The sequence below is a fragment of the Tachysurus fulvidraco genome, chromosome 17 (genome assembly GCF_022655615.1).
Source record: "Tachysurus fulvidraco isolate hzauxx_2018 chromosome 17, HZAU_PFXX_2.0, whole genome shotgun sequence".
Lineage (NCBI taxonomy): Eukaryota > Metazoa > Chordata > Actinopteri > Siluriformes > Bagridae > Tachysurus > Tachysurus fulvidraco.
The window spans coordinates 11,764,012-11,786,991 of record NC_062534.1 but is presented as its reverse complement, the minus strand read 5'-3'; the positions used below and the strand labels follow the sequence as shown (position 1 = coordinate 11,786,991).

At 35.5% G+C, this 22,980-nt stretch overlaps 1 protein-coding gene across 12 annotated transcripts in view; it reads right to left on the bottom strand.

Annotated features, from left to right (window-relative positions):
• The window catches only part of ablim3 (actin binding LIM protein family, member 3), a 46,211-nt gene extending 28,823 nt beyond the window's left edge, over positions 1-17,388 (bottom strand). For 9 of the 12 annotated variants that reach the window (XM_027136062.2, XM_027136064.2, XM_027136065.2 and 6 more), the window contains exons 1-2: positions 16,840-17,388; positions 11,467-11,607 (exon numbers count right to left, since the gene is read on the bottom strand). In XM_027136062.2, coding sequence (XP_026991863.1) covers positions 11,467-11,607; positions 16,840-16,846 — 148 coding nt within the window. In that variant the 5' untranslated portion in view covers positions 16,847-17,388. Of the gene's footprint in view, positions 1-10,773; positions 10,842-11,466; positions 11,608-16,839 lie in introns of those variants that run through there. The other 3 variants (XM_027136063.2, XM_047802640.1, XM_047802642.1) reach the window with 3 other exon arrangements.
• Positions 17,389-22,980: the final 5,592 nt, after the last annotated feature.

Genomic DNA, 22,980 nt, shown 5'->3' with positions numbered 1-22,980 from the left:
TAAAATGTAATTTTAAAAAAATGTTAGTTCAGTTGAGGAAAAGGTAAGGACACCTCTACATTTATTTGTACTTAAAATGGAAAAAATACCTACAGATATTTAGTTTGGTTTGCTCTTAATTGAAGTGAGGAGTAACACCATGGTGAGATCCAAAGAGCTCTCTGAGGCTGATTTCCCACTGAAATCTTGTGGGGCTTTTGGAGACGGCATGCAAGAAACCCCTCTATCACACAGCTGAAAGAATTCTTCATGGAGGAGTGGTGGAAACTTACTTCCAGTTGATGTTTGAAACTTTCAGCCAAGGGGGAAATATACTAGCTGTTATGTCATAGGGTGTCCTAAAATTTTTCTCAGTTGAAATAGTTTTGTTGATTTATTCTGTTTAATAAGTGAAAAGATATTTTGTTGTTGCTACAAGCAATACCATCAATTTCATCTACAGGTACGAATTAAGACAAGATCAGAAATTGACATGTTGACATTTCTTAATAAAGAACTTAGGATCTATTGATGTATCCTAATTTTTTCTCATAACTGCATGTGGTAGTAAAATTCACTTCTATAAAGACAGTTCTACTGGTACATGACAGTAGGGTTGCTAATAGTAGCTAAAATTCATATCTGCAATATTTCCACTTCTACCTATTTCAATTAAAACAAAAAAGCTTCCCTATAATCTGCCTTTAATCTGTCTGTCAACTCAGAGATGATAGATGGTGATGATAGATCCCAAATAGTCTAGCTTCACAAGCATCCAGTCCACTCAGGCTACCTTGTTGATTGTTGAGGGTACCAAAAAATAGTTGCCTATGTTTAAACCATTTAATCTGATTGTAGGCAGTTAAGCATTTCTAAGGCAATTCTACTGCTTTTTTTCTTTGGTGGTAACTACTCTTCTCTCTGTACACCATTTTACTGGTTTAAATCAGGCATGTGTTTGGCTCCTCTTAATAATTCTATCATGAAAATAATTTGCTCTGCCTGCCCTGTTCTTGCTTTACAGACATCTCAAGCTTTGATAAAGGATCGTAACATTCATGAACACTGATTATTTCCTCCACATTACAAGAATCCACTTTCACACCTCTACAATTGCTCAAAACTATGGAAAAGCTCACCAAGGTCTCTTCAGTCTTTGGAAGTGTATGTTCAAAAAAGTTCTTGCCTATTCTGTGTACAGTATGTACAACTGTGCCATTGTTTTGTGGTTAGTTATATGTGGCTGGCATGTAATCTGTCACACAAATAGTTTATTGACAGAAGATTTAAACACACTATTCACGAGGATGAACCTTGTTCTGAATGAACTATAATGCTTCAACCTCATCTCAAAAACAATTCCTTGCAGCAAACTCTCAGAAACTAAAACATTTTAAAAATCAAATAGCTTACATCAATTTCCAGCATTTTTATATTGACATAGTATAACTGATCTTATTGCACTGATAAAGTGTTTTGTCACATTTTTCATGACCAGCCTGGGTTTTATGTACAAAACAGATATAGATGTACAAGTGCTAAGTTGGCAAAACAATGGCAAAATTGCAAGTACAGTAGATATAGTAGTATAGCAGTAGTTTTGCATGTAATTTATTTTCAAACTCTCAAATTCAGATGAAATTTGTGCTATGCTTCTTGACCAGAGATGTATAGCCAATGCTTTTAAATTGTCAGTATTAGGTTTAAATTCATTCCCATCTATATGATTTATTGATTACAATAAATGTACTTATATGAGACCATTTTATAATAATACTACTTGTTAATTGGGCTGTATTTGTTACACAGATCTGGCAACACTGACCATAACACATGCTGTATGTCAGGAACACATAAATACTTTTTCTTCTCACCTATAACATGGATATTCATCACATTAAACAGTGCCTTAATTCACACAGTGAATCAACACACAAAATCAACCACAAACATTTATGTATTTAAACATTGCACATTCATGCATTTAATCGTTTGGAAGCAGCACAATGCAGAAAATCATGATACAGGGCAAAAGCTTCAGTTAATAATCATATCAAACATCAGAATAGTAAAAAGGTGAATGTTGGCACCAAAGAGGCTGCTTTCAGTTTTTCAAAAACTGCTGATCTCCTGGGATTTTCCAAGACCACAGAATGGTTCAAAAATATTTTCCAGTAAGTAAATTAATTAAATTGCAAATAAGCTATATTAATGCCTTATACAATTTAACTGTTCTTTTATGAGAGTCTTTAATTAATAAGAACTTGTATAATAAGAATTTTTAACACTGTTACTGAATTTCTTATGTTGTGCTTAACTTTTTTTTATAGCTATTCAGTATAGTGCAGTTAATATACAGCCTTAGTAACTGAATATTAGTTTCAGATGCACTGCAACCATATTTTCCAGCTGCATCATTTGTGTTTATATGCTTTGTTTGTTTATATCCTGATATGTAACTATGATAAGAATCATGAACCCAACTGTGAAGCCTTTTTGCTTTGTTTAAAGCATGCATATACAAATAAAATGAATTGAATTAAAAATAATTGATCTTTAATCACTCAAGATTTTTTCTGACTACATTTGTTCAACTAAGATAAAAAAAACAAATTTGCAGTTTTGGCTGTGAAGGATTCTTATGTCCGTGGAACGACAAAATCAAGGCAGCCGTCTTCAACATTTTGTGTATGTCCCAGGAGAAAAGCATTTGTGCACTAGATTCTCAAATGTCCTGCTATGATCACAAGAACCCAATATCCAAGAGTAGCAACAGTGCAGATTTTCAAAGAGACACATTATCTCACACACACACACACACACACACACACACACACACACACACACACACACACACACACACACACACACATACACACCACTTCCAGGTTTTATAAATCGTTGGACAATTCTTAACTCAAGATTAGTAGTGTCAGCAATCTCCTGAGATGTTTTCTTTGCTTGATGTAGACCAGTAATTTGACCCTTTTGAAAAAGAGTGATATCTTTTCTATGACCACAGGATATGTCTACTGCCATAGTTGTTTAAGATATGAAAAGCTACTCACTGTATCAGTTAGAGTTAAATAACTTGTTGCCAGCTGAAGCATATTCATTAGTGCAGAAATTATCCAATGGATGGCTCTTACCAATGGCTTAGTTTTATCCAGGTGGTAGAAAGGACAACAAATAATTCACATTTTACATGTATTAATTTTTATTATTGTTCCAATATTGATAACTGAATTTCTGTAAAGGAGTTCATTGGCTAAAGGCAGCTAAGGGAGGACAAACTCTTCCAGGGTGCCATGGGTAACCCAGACTTTATACAGGGACAGCAGGGTCCCATACAAAACTTAGTTAATTGTGTTGCTTTCTTGGTAAATAACATGTACATAGTAAGAATTACACCAAAAACTCCTGAATGTGAATGTAAAATGTATGTAATGACAAACACAATCTGTATAACCAGGTATACTGTTCAGTAAATCACATATACAGCTAAAGCTTTCAAAAAGAGTAAGAACATTCTCATTTTTGCAAATAACTGATGCTAACATGGTATAGGTCTTTTTTACTGTATTGATAATTAGGCCAGATATAACTAAAAACAACATAAGCAACAACACAGAAATCAGAAAACTAATTCCTATAACCATAGCAATTCATATTGCTGTTTTTAGCAAGCACTGACAGAATTAATAAAATAAAAAGTGGCTTACATTTCTATTTCTGCCATACCCACTAATTTATATGTCTGGGTAAATAAATCATATGTGTGGCCTTCCCTCTCTTTTTAAATGTTAAATATTTCACAGTCAACCACAAGTAAAGTGGAAAACATTTTGACTGCATACTTTTATATGCTGTAGCAACTATTCTGTAATTCTGTTATTTAGCAGTAGAAATAATCAAATTGAAAGCTGCCCTGTTCTCCACAACATTTACTAGCTTTGCCATGAGACTTCTCCACATAAGATTCTTTTTAATAAATACTGTCCTCTCTCTCTATCCTCCACTCTTTCTGGAGCCATCTTCAGCTCGACACTGGGGTCCCTAAAATAAAACTAATTAGATAAATGTAGAGTGTTTTGTTGAAAAAATATTTATCCACAGCCAACACATGCAATTAAAATATTTTTTTATTGGGTTTTCCCGTACAAATTATCCAATAATTTTGACTCTATTATACCCATTTCCCCTTAAGATACCCCTTTTTGCCTGCCTGCCTGCCTGCCTGCCTACCCACCTACCTACCTCCACCCATCCAGCCATCCATCCAGCCAGCCATCCATCCACCCATCCATCCTTGTTTTAGATTTGTGTCATAGATCTACAGTGCAAACAAACAGCATGTGTATAAGAAAAACAGCAACAGTATAGGAACAGTTGCTCTTTCAACCACAAAAAAGGCATTTTGACTATTTTTTCCATCCCTACCTCAGTTAATTCCATTGTTGTAATGTCTAGTGCTAGCTATGTCAAACATACAGTCAGCATCCACTTTATTAAGAACACTTGTACAACAACCTGTGTAGTTACCCAGTCAGTCAATAATGTGACAGCAGCACAATGCAACTCATGCAGATATAGGATCGTCAGTTAAAGTTTACGTCAAACAGAAAGGAAGCTGAGATACAGAAACAGAAATGCTGAGATGCTTTTCTTCTTATGTTTTTGTACACAGACACATACACAGACACACACAGACACACACGTCTGTGTGTGTACAAAAACATGAGTACAAATGCATCTCAGCATGCACAAACCATCAAACATTTTGGTGGTTGGGCTACAACATCAAAAGACCACATGAGGTTTTTCATTCCTGTCAGCCGAGAACAAGAGTCTGAAGTTATCATGGGCATAAACGTACCCTTATCTGGACAGCTGAAGGTCAGAAAAAAAATCATGTGGTCTTTTTCTAGTCTTCACCTGTTTAGTTTGGGTGACCCTGTGCTCATAATAGCTTCCGATTATTGTTTTTGGCTGACAGGAATTAGATTATCAGGTTTTGAACTACTTAAACCAGCCCACCTGGCCGCAACAACCATTACAGACTTAAAGGCAGGGTCTCCGATTTTTGGAAGCCAATGTTAACATTTGAAATCACCAAAACAAACATGCCCCTAACCCAAATAGGTCCCACGCCTGTACTGATAGCTCCGCCCATACATACATATGTAACCCAAGCGACTAATAGAAAGAAATGTGTCTTTATCATAGCTGAAGGGAAGAACAATACGATTGCAGATAAACAAACAAGCAAAAATGACACACAAGCATAATCATGCAAAGGACAGTTCTGTCCAGGATATATTAGTTCTGTGAAACAAAGCAAACCAACGTTACTCACCTATCGAGAAGGGAAAAAGCAACCTCTGCATTAAATGAAACTCTTGACCTGCATCCACATTTTTTTGCACTGTGCTGCTACCATGACTGGCCGATTGGATAAAGGCATAAATTAGCAACTGTCTGGGAGGAAACTAGAGTCACAGTTCCAACATGGTGGCTCTAGGAGCCTGTGGTAGGGACTAAGAAACATCACGGACTATAGAACACCAGCTTCTAGGATGGGGAATATGGACGCTTTTCTGGCAGACAAGCTAAACATCTTTTACGCTCGCTTCGAGGCTGCAGCTAACAATGCTAACAGCGCTAGCAGCACAAACAGCATGCACGCTGAGAGAGCTGGAGAGTTAAACATGTTCACCATCTCGGAGCATGACGTGAGGAGGGCATTCGACTATGACTGTACTGTAATCATTCTTAGTGTTATTCAATTTGCTCATGTGTAAACATTAAATATTTGCTTACCTGGTGGCATAATCATGCAGTGATCTATATAGACAACATATAATGTGTCTCTCTGCACAGAATGTGTGCACTTATTATTTGGTGCATTTGTTTTATTCCCTTCTTTTAAGTTTCCTAAACAATCAACATGAACATTCAGAACAGTACTGTAAGTGTGGTGTGGTGTATAAAGCTTTTCAGTCTTGAATATTACTGCAGGATATAATAACTGATATTACTAGACACATATTCACAGCTGGTACAATATTTTGATGTTAAAATTTAACATCAAATACAGAATAATAGAGATAATTTTTACCTTTTATATTTACTAATTGAGTTGATCTGTATCAGTAAGTGCTGATTGACTGCTTTGTTTAATTTCCTTCATGTCACAAAATTTATTTATCTTCTTCTGATTGTAATCTGTGGTACTTAAGACTTTACACCCATTTATTTTTAAAAGCAGACAAACCTGAAAACCTTCAGAGAATTTGTTTCTCTCAATTAGAAAGACCAGATATGAAAGACTGAATAGGATTTAATAAAAAGAGTAGTGTGTAAAACATAACTACTAAATACTGATTAAATGAAATTACCTACATCACAATACAAGCTATAAAATAGCTCACACATTTTCATTTTATAAACACTAGGAAAAGCTCACACAACAGCATATGCAAAGGGAAGACAGTGTCTACCACATCGATGTTATCATGCTGCCAAGTCCCTCAACTCTGGGAGAATTTCTCCCCAGCAACCACTGCATGGGCTTAATGATTGGACAAGCACATGTTTCCATAGCTACTGGAAGCTGTTCATCCTGTTCACTTTCCCCCTCCACCACAGTGCCAGACAAGTCAGAAAAAAAGCATTCTGTATATTTCACCTAAGGATGTTTCTGTCTTAATGCTAAATCAGCAATCACATTGCATTTTTTTGTTTAGTTATTTTTCAGATTAGATCAGACATGCAAAAAAGGACAACAAACTCATTGTTTACTTTTATTCCTTTTTATAAAAGATCACAATTACCTGTATTCTATCTATCTATCTATCTATCTATCTATCTATCTATCTATCTATCTATCTATCTATCTATCTATCTATCTATCTATCTATCTATCTATCTATCTATCTATCTATCTATCTATCTATCTATCTATCTATCTATCTATCTATCTATCTATCTATCTATCTATCTATTGTATTTCTCTATACTACTAATGTATGGTTAATTTCGAATCCACCCTAATGCCAGACACTGAGACACATATACACACGCGCTACATTCAGACTCTACTTGACTTCATCTGGAAAAATGGAAAACACATCTAAGGCTACAGAAATCTACATGACTAACAGCAGAATACAAGCCCCATGATTGAGACACACCACCCAGGGTGGCACGAGTGGAAGCTAAATAGGTTTAATCTTGCTGTATTGTTTTTGTTTTGGTTTATGCTGCTATAAGAGTCTAAATGGATCACACATTAAGTTTCACTTAAGTTTCAATTTAATAATTTAAAAATGGAAACCTAGGCTACACATTCAAGAAATGCTGATTTGTGCTGCAAAATGCACCATATGTATCAATCAGTCATTTCTGTATTACATTCTACTGTATATAATTTCTATTTATTTTATTGTTAAATTGTACATTTATCTGTACAATGGTTTTGTAAGAGAGAGAGAGAGAGAGAGAGAGAGAGAGAGAGAGAGAGAGAGAGAGAGAGAGAGAGAGCGAGCACATTTTCTGATACTGAAATTTAGTCTGGGTAAGAAAATTATTATTTTTAATACATTGGAATGAGAAAAGAAAAAATGCAAATATGTCATAAAACACCATGTCAGAATAGTTCAAAAAATCCAGTTCAAGCTTCAGCCTGACTACACTCTCATTTCTACCCTCTATACTATAGGCTCTCATTTCTAGCACAATAAAATACAGATTTTTGAACAGAGTGGAAATAAAATATTAATGATATGAAGCCAAAATACTTCTTTTTGATGTGGCAGAAGTATATCTGAAATTTTACAGTTTATAACTGCACTTAAACAACTGTTTATTAAATTGGAGATCATAGAACAGCTCAACCACTTTGCACAAAATCATACATCATGGAAATGTGCAGATGGAAAATCCTAAATATCAGCCAAACATCATCAAATCAGGCTGCTTGTGGTATAAAGAGAGGTTAGTAAGGGATGTTTAAATCCAGCATTTTCCACTTCATTTTGTCCTTTTTTTCCTTAAAGACGTTTTTAAAGCTTTCATGCCACCAGATTCATTTTGATTCCAATTACAATAGTGTGCTAATTCACTGCATGTAATGATCTTAAATTGTTTTAAATAAGAAGCAAATCACAGTCATTAATTCTTATCTCTTTCAATTAACTTAATTACTTTTAAGTCAGTGCTTTTAACATACAGAATGTACAAAAAGGAGGCAACATGGAGTGGAGAGACATGGAGAATAAGAGAAATACAAGAGAAGAGCAGAAGTTCAAAGCAGAAAACATCACTTTTAAGCTTCACTAAATCCTAGTCAGTTTCCCTCATATATTCGTGGGCTGATACTCTTTACCCTGAATCTAATACCTACTAATATAGCAGTTTGTCCAACAGGAAAATCCACCGCTTGAAAAATATATCATTTTAGCTCATTTGTCAAATTTAGTTACACACCAATGCTTTCTGTTGTGGTAAACACAAAACATACAGCAGAACAGTCATTTTGGGCTTAATGGATTCTACTACACAAATGAAACCAGGGAACCTTGAGAAAACCATTCTAACATTATGAGTCATGCAAAACAATGCACAAAAACAGAATTTAAAGAGCAGGATCAATCCAGCAACAATGGAGCTGACAGGTCTGAACAATGCTGCATCAGTGTGCTGCCCTTAATGTAAGTCCATATGGTGGCAATCTGCATATAGACTTACATATGGATTGTCTATACAGTAATAGGAGAGGGGGATTGGGGGGAAAAGTGGAGGGTTAATTAGTGAATGGCTTCACCTGGCCATGATGATTGTGATCCCTATCTCACCCATGCCCTTCCAAGCTTTGAGGATTTGGGTAAGGGTACCTTTGCTGTCAGTTTCAGTGGTTGTCCTTCTTTAGATGACTTTTGATAGGTACTATTCACTATATGCTGGGAACACCTGGCACAATCTGTTGACGCTCCGGCCCAGCTTTTTGGCCATCACAAATTAGCTTTTGTCAAAATTGCTCAGGTCCTAACACTTGCCTATTTTCCTGCTTCCAACACATCAAATTAAAGAGCTGAATGTTCACTTCACAATATATTCCATCCCTTGACAGGTGCAATTGTAGTGAGATAATCAATGCTGCTCACAAATGTCTAATCCATGAAGACCATAGACATAATGAATCTGCTGCAGAAGATCCTTACCAGATACCACAGCACACCTTCAGAGGTCATATGCATTGAAGCCATAGATGTGTATTTTATTTATGTTTTTTTAGATATGGATTAAATCAGCAGTCTGTTTTGTCAAAGTTATGAACTATTCAATGATGGAGACATGTTGCTCTTAATCCCCATGTCGACAACTAATTACCAATGACATTAACATGTTTACAATCACATCGTTCCAGTATTGTGTATGTTTCTAATAATCTGTCTGTTTAAATTTGTATGTTTCTCAAAACAGATGTATGTCCTAATCTTGTGTAGATTATGCTTGTTTGCTATACCCTATAATGTTTTACCCTTTGCCTGCCTCGTATGTCTAAATGTTGGGTAGTCTTCTGTTGGTTACCAGAAACTCCCACTGACACAAGACAGCTGAAGACTGTATGAAGAGCATTTTTCTAATCTGCAGCTGTAAATTTTAGGTGAGCCTGTGCCCACTGTAGCCTCAGATTCCTCGTCTGAGCTTACTGGACTGAATATCAGGGTGGTCTACTGCTGATGTGACCCATCCTTCCCAAGATTTGATGCGTTTAATGATACTTCTCTACTTACAGTACCATAGATGTAAGTGGTTATTTATGTTGCTGTAGGCATCTTGTCAGGTTTGCTCACACAGTCTTATGTTTCCCCACTGTTATTTGATGTGAATATTAACTGAAGTTCTTGGTCTACATCTGCATAATTGTATTGGATAATTGCATGAATAAGCAGGGGATCTGTTGTTCCTATTAAAGTGGAGCTTTATCTAATAGCAGTAAGGGAATAGAGCATACAGTATATGAAGTGTTGCATTCTGTTATAAGGGACTTAAGGATATAAAGATTACTTGATATCATAGGGGAAAAAACAGTCACTTTTCTCATCAAAAAATCTTGTCTTTGAAAACAGCATGACACAAAATCCATGTGTAACATATTTATCTACACCCTATGGCCTTAGCTTATCTGGCTAATAATCTGTCTACAGAAATTTACCTGGTGAATTTCCATGGTGTAGGGGCAAAGGCAACCCACTGAAGCCAGCGTCCCTGCTATAAAGAATTGAGAGTATCTGCACACTACGATTTGCTACATGCACCTACTCTTTACCTATTTACTTCTTTTCTAAGTTTTGATATAGAATGTTCCCATTGGTGATTATGCTCCAGCAGGTTTGATGTTGTTGCGAATAACCTCCAACCAGGGTGCCCCCTCACAGAGTTACCCAAGCAACCATTCAAATGCAGCATGGAAAAAGCAATTTGGAGCAGACATTGGAACATATGGCCAGCCATACAAAACAACAGCTAACAAAACCACAATAAAAGAAGTTGTAATCTCCCAACTAATTCCCAATTTGATTGTTTATATACTTAACCAAATTTTTATTGAACATTACACTGGACTAAATTCAACCTGATTTTATTTTAGGTGATTTGAAGGTTTTAAAAATGTCAGTGTGCATTATTCTCATGCATGAGATAGGTCTTATTCAGTTTCAAAATTTTTGAATTCTTGACCACTACAATACAAAATAAAATAATGTCATGGCTGAGACTATGGAGCATCACCATGCTGGTGTGTGGCAGAGGGAAGAGCATATGATCTCATTATTCATCAGGTCCCTGCTTCAGACAGCCTGGGAGACAAGACACAAACAAACACTATGGCAGTCCCAGGAGCACAGCCAAGGGTAAAATTGTTATTTAAACATCTATTCACTCAAAGTAAAGAGCTAATAAGTTGCAAGTATTGTACTATCTTATAAAGATTTACAAGCAGTAGCTAAATAAAAACTGTGAAAGTGCATTATAACCTGTAATACCTGTAGCTAATAAAAGCTGCCTTTGAGGTTAAAAAGGGGGGGGGGGGGGAACTTGTTTGTTTGGCTCAGTTTCTCTAATAAACGCTCTCTAATAGACATTTTGAACATCGCAAACTGAGAGTAACAAACTGAATTAAGAATTCAATTACTTTTTCGGTTGCTGTGTTATTTGCACTCACATGCTACGTAAACAGATAACAGTGGGGGATCCTCAACATGTGAATTAGTCTATTTGTGCAGACTCCCAAAAATATTTATGCTAGTTTGATCATTGTTTACTGATTCTTATGCATGACATGTTTTTTTAATATAAATTTTGCAAAGGTTTTCCTGTTAAACCTAAATATGATATATGGTAAAGGTTAATAGGACATCTATTGCAAATATGGGACCAAACATAAGGGTTAATAAAACACTTAACAGCATAACAACTCCTTACCTTGGCAGGTGAAACATTTAACATGGAAGTGGATGCTCTGCACTCGCACAACCTCTCCTTTACACACCTCTCTGCAGCGAAAGCAGCAGATAGGTCCAGTACTGCACTCACTGCCATAACAGCTCAGCTGATGAGGTACTGCTGGGAACAATATAGATGCCACACTAAGTAACTTCTTGAAACATTTAAGGTTAAAGAAGAAAAGGTACTAAAGGAAAAGACTCATGTGTGTCTTTGGGACCTTGGCTAATACAATAAGTGTGAGATTTTGAGCCTGAGGCAAAAATCTTTTTCTCCTTTGTTATATTAATGAAAAAAGATTCTGTGCTGATTTCTATTCTATTAAAATGCATCACAGGCACTCAAACCTTCTGCCAGCAAGTGAATCAATTATTGTGAAACCATTCTGGAAACATGTCTAATAGTGCTTTGATAAATACCCTGCTTTATCCTGTTGTAGAATTAACTCTGTGTATTTCGACATAAAATATATAACAAATTACTGTAATGAATTGGTGTTCTATCCAGTGCATTCCAGCCTTGTCCCCATGTTACAGTGAAAAGGCTCCCAATCTACTGTGACCCTGAAGCAGGATCGAAAACTGAGGACGGAAAGAAAACCAGCTCAGTGTCTTAGTGAGGTACTGTGCTACGAATAGATGACAAAACAGTGTGCTATGGAATAGATTCTATATCTCTACATCTCTGGAACAACTGGAGGGGTGCACACCATTCTGCCAAAAAGATATGTCCTCTCACTGGCATTCATCTGGGTTATGATCTTGTGTTTGAGTAGGCCATAGCATCACATTTACCCCATTTTCAGACAATCATTAAGACACTTCTAAAATCCCACTACTGAAACAAACCATGTGTTATGCTCAACAAAACATTTGGCAAATTTCAACCTTTTGAAAAACACTACATTCCAGTGACTCCACTGAACAATGACCCATTAATATGGTTATGCTCCCACAGAGACTCCTGCCCACATTAGCAATATACTTCTGGCAGAATCTTAGCCTGGACTCCTGCCCACATTGTTTTCTGATTTCTGTATGTGGCCCATCTGTGACAATGTTAGTCAATTACTCACAAATACCACACAAATATGGACTGCTTTAATGGTTGAGAGAAGTCACAATGCTCTATATTTGTCTCTAAATGCTACATTCATTATTGTAACATAAGTGATATAGGTATACATTTCCTTTTATTTCCAAGTTAATCTGATACATTAATTTATTAAATATTAATTATTAATTCAATAATTAATGAATAAATAATTAATAAAAATATTGCATAATAATTAATTCGTCCAGATGCAGTTTAGGTTTTCTATAGCCTGATGTTCTTTATATACACTTTTTTATATATTTGAATACTACACCATATGTTTTTATTGCTGTTGGTTTAAAAAAATTAAACTATATTTCAAGAATAATGTTGCAATGTTTGGAGAATAAAGTCATAATATTATGACAAAAATTGTTTGTGAGCTGAGATGAGGAAGAATTTGGTGAAGTTATTGAGTCTTTTCCTGAATCAGAAAGTCACAGGTTTCAGACTGATTGATGATTATGTTTGTCTTCATGTAGATTTGTATGAATGCTGAAAAGGTTGCATTCTGATTGTGGCAGAGCTAAGTGCCTAGTGTCCCATAGTGTGGACACATTAATGTACAGTATTGCTGTACCATACAGGCTCTAATAGATTTTAGAACTTATAGGGTTTTAGAACTTATTTGATTTGATTGGAATTTTTTTATTAAAATTTTCCACTGTAGTGAGATATATGTTAAGGAATATGTTAAGAATGAAATTAATATTAACAAGTTCATTAATAGACTACTTTATCAAGTACAGTAATTAAGCAGTGAAATTTAACAACAATTATGCATTGTAATACCTCTTTAAGCTGATTTTATTGAGTGACACAAGGCATGTGATCTCAAAATAAATGGCATAATGCATAAATAGGAAACGTCTTATTAAAAAAAAAGAGTTCTAAATCTTTTTTATTGAATACAATAATTTGCTTGAGAAATTTAGATTTGCAACAAATGTTCGACAAATTAAGATCTGCCTTAACACCTTTATACTTTATGCTATCAATAAGTATAAAAGATGAAGCCACTTCAGATAAGTAAGTAAGTTTAGGGCCACTGACTACCAGCCCAAGGTGTAAGGTGATAACCACTGAGCTTAAAGGACTGTAGCTATTTCTGCACTGAGCTGAGAAGACTCCAAAAAGATTACAGTCACAGAGGATTATATTAGATTGAAAGAGACACACAGCCAGAGATGAAAGGGTGCATTGTAAACAAAGCAGAGCAGAGTTAACTGTGTGTGCTTTATATAAAATCATGCAAAAAACATGTGGCTAACTGCGTGTTCATAAAACTGTCTTCAGATTTTTATGAATAGGATACAGGAAATGTTTGCCTCTTAGTTTTCACCAGGAGTTTGTACATATTGATGGAAACATATAGAAAAGTAGAGAAGAATTGGTTCAATAAAAATAGGATTTCTGTGGCAAAATTGAAACCCACTCACCCATTCTCTCAATGATCTCTAACAAGCTGACTCAAGGTCTGACAGAATGAGTTATGAGCTGTTAGATCAATGACAAGTCTTAAAGTTTATTCATGGTTTCCTATTGACTTTTAAGGCAGTTGTTCAATGGGACTGACTTACCATACTGTCATACAGTAAAATATGGTTGGGAATACTGTATGTAAACAAATTAAGCCTGTCAAATTCACTATGCAACCTATACCCAGTATTAGGGCTATTCTACAAGGCAGTGTAGTATGGCATGAAACAGTCTCTAATCCACAGTTAACCACATGCTATTCAAATCCCTCTGTCCATGATTTATAAAACCCTACTCAAAATGAGTAAAAACATTTTTTGATGTTACATCTAGTGCCCTCCAAAAGCTGGTCATTTTTTAATTGCTTTTGCTATACACTGAAAACATTCCTTTTGGTATCTTATTTAGGAGGTGAAATGCTGATCTGTTGGTTCTGCTTCCACTTTTTCACCTGATGAAATCCTTTGTTGTATGGTTTGCATGTTCTTTTTAAATATATTTCTCTGTAAAATGTCAGGCAGAATGTTTATGTCGACTTCTAAATGTATTCTGCTGCTACCAGCAGATAATTATTACTCCCCACCTTGGGCTTCTATATTTCTGCTCTCAAAGACTTCTTTGAATGGTGGGTTTTGGTACCTTCACCCATGCCTCTGGAGGTTGCTGGTGATGTCACTGCCTGTTGATTTTGGGTTTTTCTTTGGAGCTCTCATAATTTTTCTGTTCTCAACTACTCTTTTTCAAAATATTTTAACTTGTGGAGTGCCTATGCAAATGGGTTTTCACAGCTTCAAAATGGCGTGATTTTCACCCGTATTCAGCTTCAGTAAAGTTTATCCTTCTTAACAAAAAATGTTTTCACAGAAAGACAAAAGTCTATCAGTGTATGACAAAAACAATTAACCGTGCCATTCCAGTATATTTGGAGGGGAGTGTGTCAGCTTAAAAATGAAGGATTAAATGTTCTATTAAATTAAAATGTGAAACTGTAACATAAAGCACTATCAAGACAAGTCCGTGACATTCCAGGAAAAGGAAAGAAAGGGAAAGGAATTAATTAATCATAGTCCTTATAACATCAAACAGTACTCCAATGAACCACAAGTAACTATCATCACATACAGCATGCAGTTATTATTCAATAAGTATCTTCTTAGGAAGAGCTGTGTCAACTGTGCGTATGAACTGTGTCAGATGTGTTTTGTGCATGATACTATAATGATTCTCAGTTAATAGGGTTTGCAATTAAGTGAGTTTGATTGTTATACCCACAGCATTGAAAGAAAGAAAAATAATTCCTCGCTCAGCTGGTTTTGAGATAATGTAGAAACTGGTTATGGCAAAAGTAACTTCCAGGTAAGTGTGCTGCATTTCTCTGGCATTCAGGTCATCATGCTAAATATAGTGAAACAAAATGTTGTGTATGTGTGTTGTTTGTGATTGCTGAGTGGCAGGTATGAGAACTCATTTGAGATGTCATTTACATGCTTATGGAGGTACATATGAATGGTGGTTACACAACATTATCTTATTAGAACACATTTTATAATAATAATAATAATAATAATAATAATAATAATAATAATAATAATAATAATAATAATAAAAAAAAAAACAGAAAAGCTTAAAGTTAATGTTATATGTGAAATAAAGACCTTGATGTCTGCAAGTACTGCATTGGTTTGTCCATTATTTCCAGGTTTGGCTTAAAAACTTGGTTGTTAAGAAGCATAAATTGTTTGTATATTTGTCATTAATCTAACCATTTGTCTATGGCATAAATAATATAAAATCAAAGTAGTAGTTTGCACAGACCAAAATCACTGGACCAAGAAGAGCTTTTCATTTGTTAGAATATTCCCTCTTTTTTGTTGCCACAATCGAAAGGCCTGGCACATTTAATTTTCATTGTCACAGTCACTTCAACTTCTTATTAGAGGGAAAATGCATTAACTATAGTAAATTTGGCAGGTGTGCTCTGGATAAACAGAAACCATGTTCTCTAATGTGTATTATGTCAGGCTATACCCTAATCAGCTGAGAATGGAATTAAGCATCTCATTATAAAAAGATGACTTGTGTCATCAGAGCAAAAAAGCCAAACAGAATAGTATCATTAACACAAATACAAAAGTATATTTGGTTGCTCTACCCTTTGGAGGTAGAAAGGGTGTCTTTTGAAACATTGTAGAGAGACTATTCTGAAAAAAAATCAGATTTTTCTAGATAAAGAAAATGACAACTAAGTTAAAAATCCTCTGAAAAAAACGCCATTAATAATTAGTTCATTAATAATAATTTCTGCCTCCTTCTAGTGGGAGAGATAAATGGTAAATCAGTGCCTCATTGACATGTGACTTCAACTGTGGCATGGTTGTTAGTGCTAGTTAGGGATGGTTTGAGTAGTTCAGAAATGCAGAACTCCTGGAGTTAACATGATGATTCTTAAAATGATTTACTTTTACAGATAATTTACTTTTTCTTTTTTTAAGGTAGCCCCTAAACATGGTACATGTGACACTAAAGTAGAAAAAGTTCTAAGATTAAAATAATAATAATAATAATAATAATAATAATAATAATAATAATAATAATAAGTATAGCAGAATGAAACCGGAGTGAAAACTGAAATACAGTTAACGAAAGCTACTAATGATGTGTACTTTTCTTGCTCCCCACAATCTCTCAGTTTATAGATTACTTCTTGTTATTCCTTTAGAGAAAGTTCATCACTCTGCAGTCTTCACACTGCAGAATGAATGCAAAGTGTCTACTCACCGCTCATTGTGCTGAGAAAATCAACATCCAATAATCCTGGGCAGTGTTTCAGCAATATTCTAGTCCAAGTTCGACAAAAGCACACGATGTGATAAGATTAACCCCGATTAAGAGTTAAACAAACAAAACAAACAGACAAAAAACCTCAGCATTTTCTCTGTAAACTGACATCCAGTCCTGTAGAAATGGAAAGACCGGGCTGTCCCCGCGCTGACTAAAGCGATTTCAGCAAGCCATGTCTCCCTTTGACAGCTTTTCGTTTGTATTTAAGACAACAAACGGGCTACAGTCGCCTAGTCGCGTTCCAAGCAGCAGTGTTGTTATTCGCGCTGGTCACGCGCTGTAGTGGAGACAGACAGCGTATATTAGTGGGAGATGCTGCTGAGAGTGATCGCCCTCATCTCGGGCGGAGTGACGTCACACCGCACATTGGCGCTGTACGGTGGGAAAGAGGAGAGCTGTGTGTGTTTCCTCAGCAGCGCCTGCAAAATGAGCAGAATTACTGTGGTGCATGAAGAGCGCCGCAAACCAACGTGAAGGAGGGTTGGGTTTTTGCTCGCCACTCCCAAGCATCCTTTACATACACAGCGCCCCCTCCTGCGCTGCCCGAATATACTGTATATATACATTAATTCATTTTGAAGCATATTTTTCATTTATGGAAGATAAAAAGCAGCATTCTGAAGCAATAAAATGGTCAGATTTGCTCCACAAGAGTGACTGATACAGTGCAAATGAACAAGTCTAAGTTGTAAATATACTAACCCTATAAACGATGAAAGTATATAATACTATCTAATAATACACTTTTATAAATAGAAATAAATACATATATAAATGTAGAACTAAATGTATATTTATAATATTTATAACACTGTAATATATAAATGCATAAATAAATAAACGTCACAATATAAAAATTAATTAGTTTACACTAAATTTAACCTTTCAGTTATCTTCAAATATTTCTTCTTATTTATTTAGTAAGAGTGCTAATTTAATTTAGCAGAGTTATGTTTGGAGTAATAAAATAATCTGCCGCTGATACAAGTTTATTTTAACTTGTATTATAAGCAGTATTTATAGACCTTATGCAAGGGGCAAATAAAAAAAACATGTCTCAGTCTTGCTGCTTTCTTGATTTCTTTATAGATTTTTTGCATTGGTTGTATGCAGAAATTGTGCAGTAATATGTAAGTTATTTAGTTTATAACCTGGTAATGTGTGGAACTGTGTGTTAAATAACTTAAATGTATATATACATCAGCATACCTACTTGCAAGAATGTTCGAAGCATGTTTGAAGTACAGTGTGGTTACAGGTTGTCATGTCATTCATGTGGGAGCCACACCTGATTCCACCTGTTTAATCAGTTGATGAATGAAAATCTGCCACCACAGCAGACCTTCCTAGATATAATTGCTGACTTCTGGTTTAAACCAACCAAACTGTACAACATGATATGATTTTGCCATTTCTGCATCTATCACAGGCGTGTAAAATCTTTTTTTCAAAGGGGGCAGAAATAGACCTGATCAAATATGATGAGTGCTGGTTATTTATACCTGCACTGATCAGCCACAACATTAATATACTGACAAGGGAATTGAATAAATTTCATTATCTCAATACAGTTGTATTGTTTGATTCGTATAAGCATCATACCAAAAATATTGTGCAATAGAAAATGCTTCCCTACTCCTGATGTATAACAAGTATTGTACAATGAAGTCATTATGACTTTGCAGTCATGTTTTTTGGTCAATTTATCTATTTTTCTAATTATTATTTTATGCACATATGGTTATAAATATTTTTTTTTCATTATTGTGTTTATTCTTAATTTATTTCATTGTATTCTTCAGTAAAAGAATTTCACCATATGCAATGCTAATGCATCCTTATTTCCCCACTGGATATTTCACCTAGGGCATCAGTATGCCAGAACTGCAACCGCATTCCTCTATATACAGTAGCTTGTATACACTGGAACAAGGGCCATGGTGCAACATATAACAGACTACATAAAGTGCAGGACAGTAAATATACTGGATGCTAAAAATGCAGAACATGGGATGTAAACTATTTTGTAGTGTAGCTGCAATAGGTATATTTCTAGCAGCAATATGATTAGCATTCCATTAAGTGTTCGTAAATACAGTGTGCGTTGGTATTGAGTCTGGATTAGGTGTTTGACTCACTGGAAGGCAGCAGGGTGTTCTATAATATGACAGCCTCAGGTGATAAACTGTTGCAGAATGTACTGTACTGTATAGATGCTCATGTACTGTGGAGGTTGACAAGTTCATGGGTTGGGTGAGATAGATCATCCACAATGCTGGTGGCTATGTGGATGAAGAGGTTCTTGTATGGAGTGTTGTCAGTGGGTAGAAAGATGCTAGTGACCTTTTTAGATGTTTTTACAATCTGCTGTAGGGTTTTGAGGTCAGATACTGTGCATCTATCCATCTATCCATCCCTTTCCCTATCTTCTTGGCTAGGAAGGTGGTGTTGAGATTCCAGGTGATGTCTTCTGTCATGTGTCCAGTCCTCTGTCATGTGTACACCAAGAATCCTGAAACTTCTGACTCTTTCCATAGTTGTTTTGTTGATGTGCAATGGTGTGTGGTTTACTTGTGGTTTACTCCTAAATTTGACGATTATGTATATAGTCTTATCAATTTTAAAATATAGTTTGTTGTCTATACACCATTCTGTGTTCACCACCTCTCTGTATGCTAATTCATCACGGTTGATGATGAGGCCCACAACTGCAGTGTCATCAGTGTTTTAAACTGTATATTGCACAATCGAGTCAGCAGAGTAAACAGCAGTGGACTGAGCACATAACCCCGAGGACTGACTGAGTTCATTGTGCTAGTGAAGCCAATCCGTATGGACTGGTATCTCCCAGGCAAAAAATCTAGAATTCAGATGCAGAGGGGGTTAGTAAGACCAGCAGGTTAATATATCTTATCTGTTGTTATGAAATTACTGTGTTGAAACAACCTACAGGAACAGCATTGTGTAAAAGTATGCTGCCCACTCAACATTAAAAAAATTAAAAAAATTTTTTTCAAAATTTTACTAAAACATAAAATAAATAATGATAAGCATCAACAAAAATAAGTAGCAAATAAATTGTGATATAAATAACAAACAAATTTGAATAACAGTCACTAGAAGACTTACACAACAATTAAAAAAAGTGCAATAAACTCTATTATGTTTTCTGAATTACAGAACAGTTTTAAAACTAAATGCATAATTAATCATGATGCAAAAACATGGCACGTGGTAAAATCTTATGATTTTTGTTGATATAAATTTTATCAGTACTAAAATTCTATTAACTGGTAGAAATCATTGTGAAGGAGCGCATGATGGTCACAAGTGGGCGCACTTCCGACCAAACCTGTTTATGTTACCGCCTACACCAGTATGGGATTATATTCATCAACGGAATTAGTTTGTGTGCCACTTAAACGCACATAAACGACACCGCAAAGTCTTAATTAAGATTAGGCAACTGGGGATTTTGTTCGAGTTGTGTGTGTCAAAAGAAAACATGGATGCGTTGTCTGTAAGCTGAGGGTAAATTTGTTTGAGTCTCAGTGCTTCTGGTGCAATAGAATTTTGCAGGAAGGAAGCTCATATAGAGAAAACCTTTTTATTTCTCATCTTCATCGACTTGAAAAGGAACCGAACAGATAAAGAGTACAGGACCCATTGTATAGATCTATTAATTTTCAGTAGCTGATCAGGAGTACATACATAAGCGATATTCAGAGAGAACATGAACATCTCCACACAGACGTTAACTAAAAGGTCATAATTATACATCGAGCTGTCAGGCAACAACGCTTCTTGCATTGTTAGATATGCTCATCTTTGCTTATTAGTTTAACGTTTTGCGTTTTTTCCTGGTACAAATGGGGAAGTTCTCTAAATATATGACTCAAATATATTTAATGCACTGAATGCAAGGTAACCCCAAGTATACTCCAGTACGTCCAGTATACTCCAGAGGGCAGTGTTTCATCACTTTATCACGTTTATTGTTTGCGTGGTGTATTCTAACTCTAATATTCATGTATACTTCTCGTTTGTTTTATGCAAGGAGAAATAACTATCTTAAACAGTAACTATCTTAACCTGAAACGGTAATGTGAGGCTCAAATTTGATCAGACTAGCCTCTTTGTTATAAAATTTTTAGTCTTATAGTCTCTATTGCTCTTCTTTGGAGACAGACAGAAAGACTACTATATATATATATATATATATATATATATATATATATATATATATATATATATATATATATATATATATATATATAAATGAAACTGTCTCTGTGACTCTGTTCCAGCATGTCCATGGGCTCAAAGAAAACAAAGGATGTCAGAAAGAGAGGAAACAGGACAATGGAGGGATATGAGAGCCACTGCCTCCCTCACACACTGTCTTGTTCGCTGTCTGACTATGCTTATTCTATCTACACCCTCATATTAGAAGGTTCCAAAAGCCTAGTGTCTAAGTCATTTTAAGCAGATGTCTTACCGTATTTATCAGCTGAGTTGATCACTGTGTTGAATCCAGAAGCTATAGATCAGCTGTGCTCACTCTATGTCCAAGAATAAATTATTAATTCACTTCCTTTTAAGGTCAAACCAAATAGCTTTATCAGCCAAAACCTTAAAAGCACTGAATTTACTGAACTGAATAATGTTGATTGTTTCATCACAATGATTTATATGAGCACCATAGAAAAAATGCAGAGTAAATTACTTTCCTATTCCTAATGTATAGCAGAATACATTCGTTTGTCAAGGGGTGGGATGGATTAACTAGCAAATTAACAGTCAGTTCTCAAAGTTGATCTGTTGTAAGCAGAAAAAATGGGCAACTTATAGATATTTTGGCCAAATTATAATGGCTAGATGTCTACCTCAGACCACATCCAAAACAGCAGGTCTTGTGGGGTATAACTCATATACAGTGGTTAGTACACAACAAAGGCAGTCCAAGGAAGGACAACTGGCCACCCAAGACCCACCAATGTGTGTGGGGAGCAAAGGATAGCCCACCTGGTCCAAGCACACAAAAGAGCTGCTGTAGCACAGCTTGCTGAAAAAGCTCATGCTGGATAGGAGAGAAAGGTGCCAGAACACACAGTCCATCACAGCTTGCTGCATATGGGGCTGCACAGCCACCTACTGTATGCTGACCCCTGTCTACTGTTAAAAGAAATCACATCCCAGAATATCCCCAAATATGCCCAGATTTAAGAAATTAAGGATTTATACTAATTTATTAGCAAACCTATTAAACAATGCATATGACATTTTTTTTAGCTAAAAAACATATTTATATCACAGTAATAATCATAATTGGATGATTTATTTTTTTAATGCCTGCAACTGTAGTTGCTCTAGGCTCAGCTATAGCACGTACAATGTCTGTTTTTATTGGAAATACACCGTGGGCTAAGTGTTTTTGCAGGGCACATGGTTGTACATTGTGTTGAAATATGGCAGAAACCTAAACAACAGGAAACTAGTCTTCCGGGCATTAGAATACACAAGCAATGGAAAGATACCCCTGAACTCCCTTCTCATTTTGAACTTAATTTTGTAGTTTGTCATTACTATAGGAACATGTGATAACCAAACAGTCTAGAAAGACATAAAACAACAAGTAAGTTTTGTATACTGTTGTCACATTGCTTCTGATTTGTAAATGCTTGGAAATGACTCGCCAGTCAAATAACTTTTAACTTTAACTTATAACTATTATGTTTTTCCCCAATGAGGTCATTTGTTAGTAGTGTTGGCAATGTGTTTTGGTCCATTGTCTTGATGAAGTTCCTCTCAATTAGTCTTTTGTATTTATTCTTTGAATTCATTTATGGCACTTGTCCGATGACCTGGTATGTTTTGGATCATAAGTAGATTGTTTATTTCTCCACTTTGGCCTTTTCATCACTTTGGTAGTGGTTAATCTTGGTTCCAGAACTTTTGTAGATCTGTATTTTTGTAGATCTGTACTTTGTAAAATTTCTATCTAGCCTTCTGATCCTTATTGCTGGTAATTGTTTTGCATCTTGTGGTATCGCCTCTATATTCCTGCTCTCAAATTTC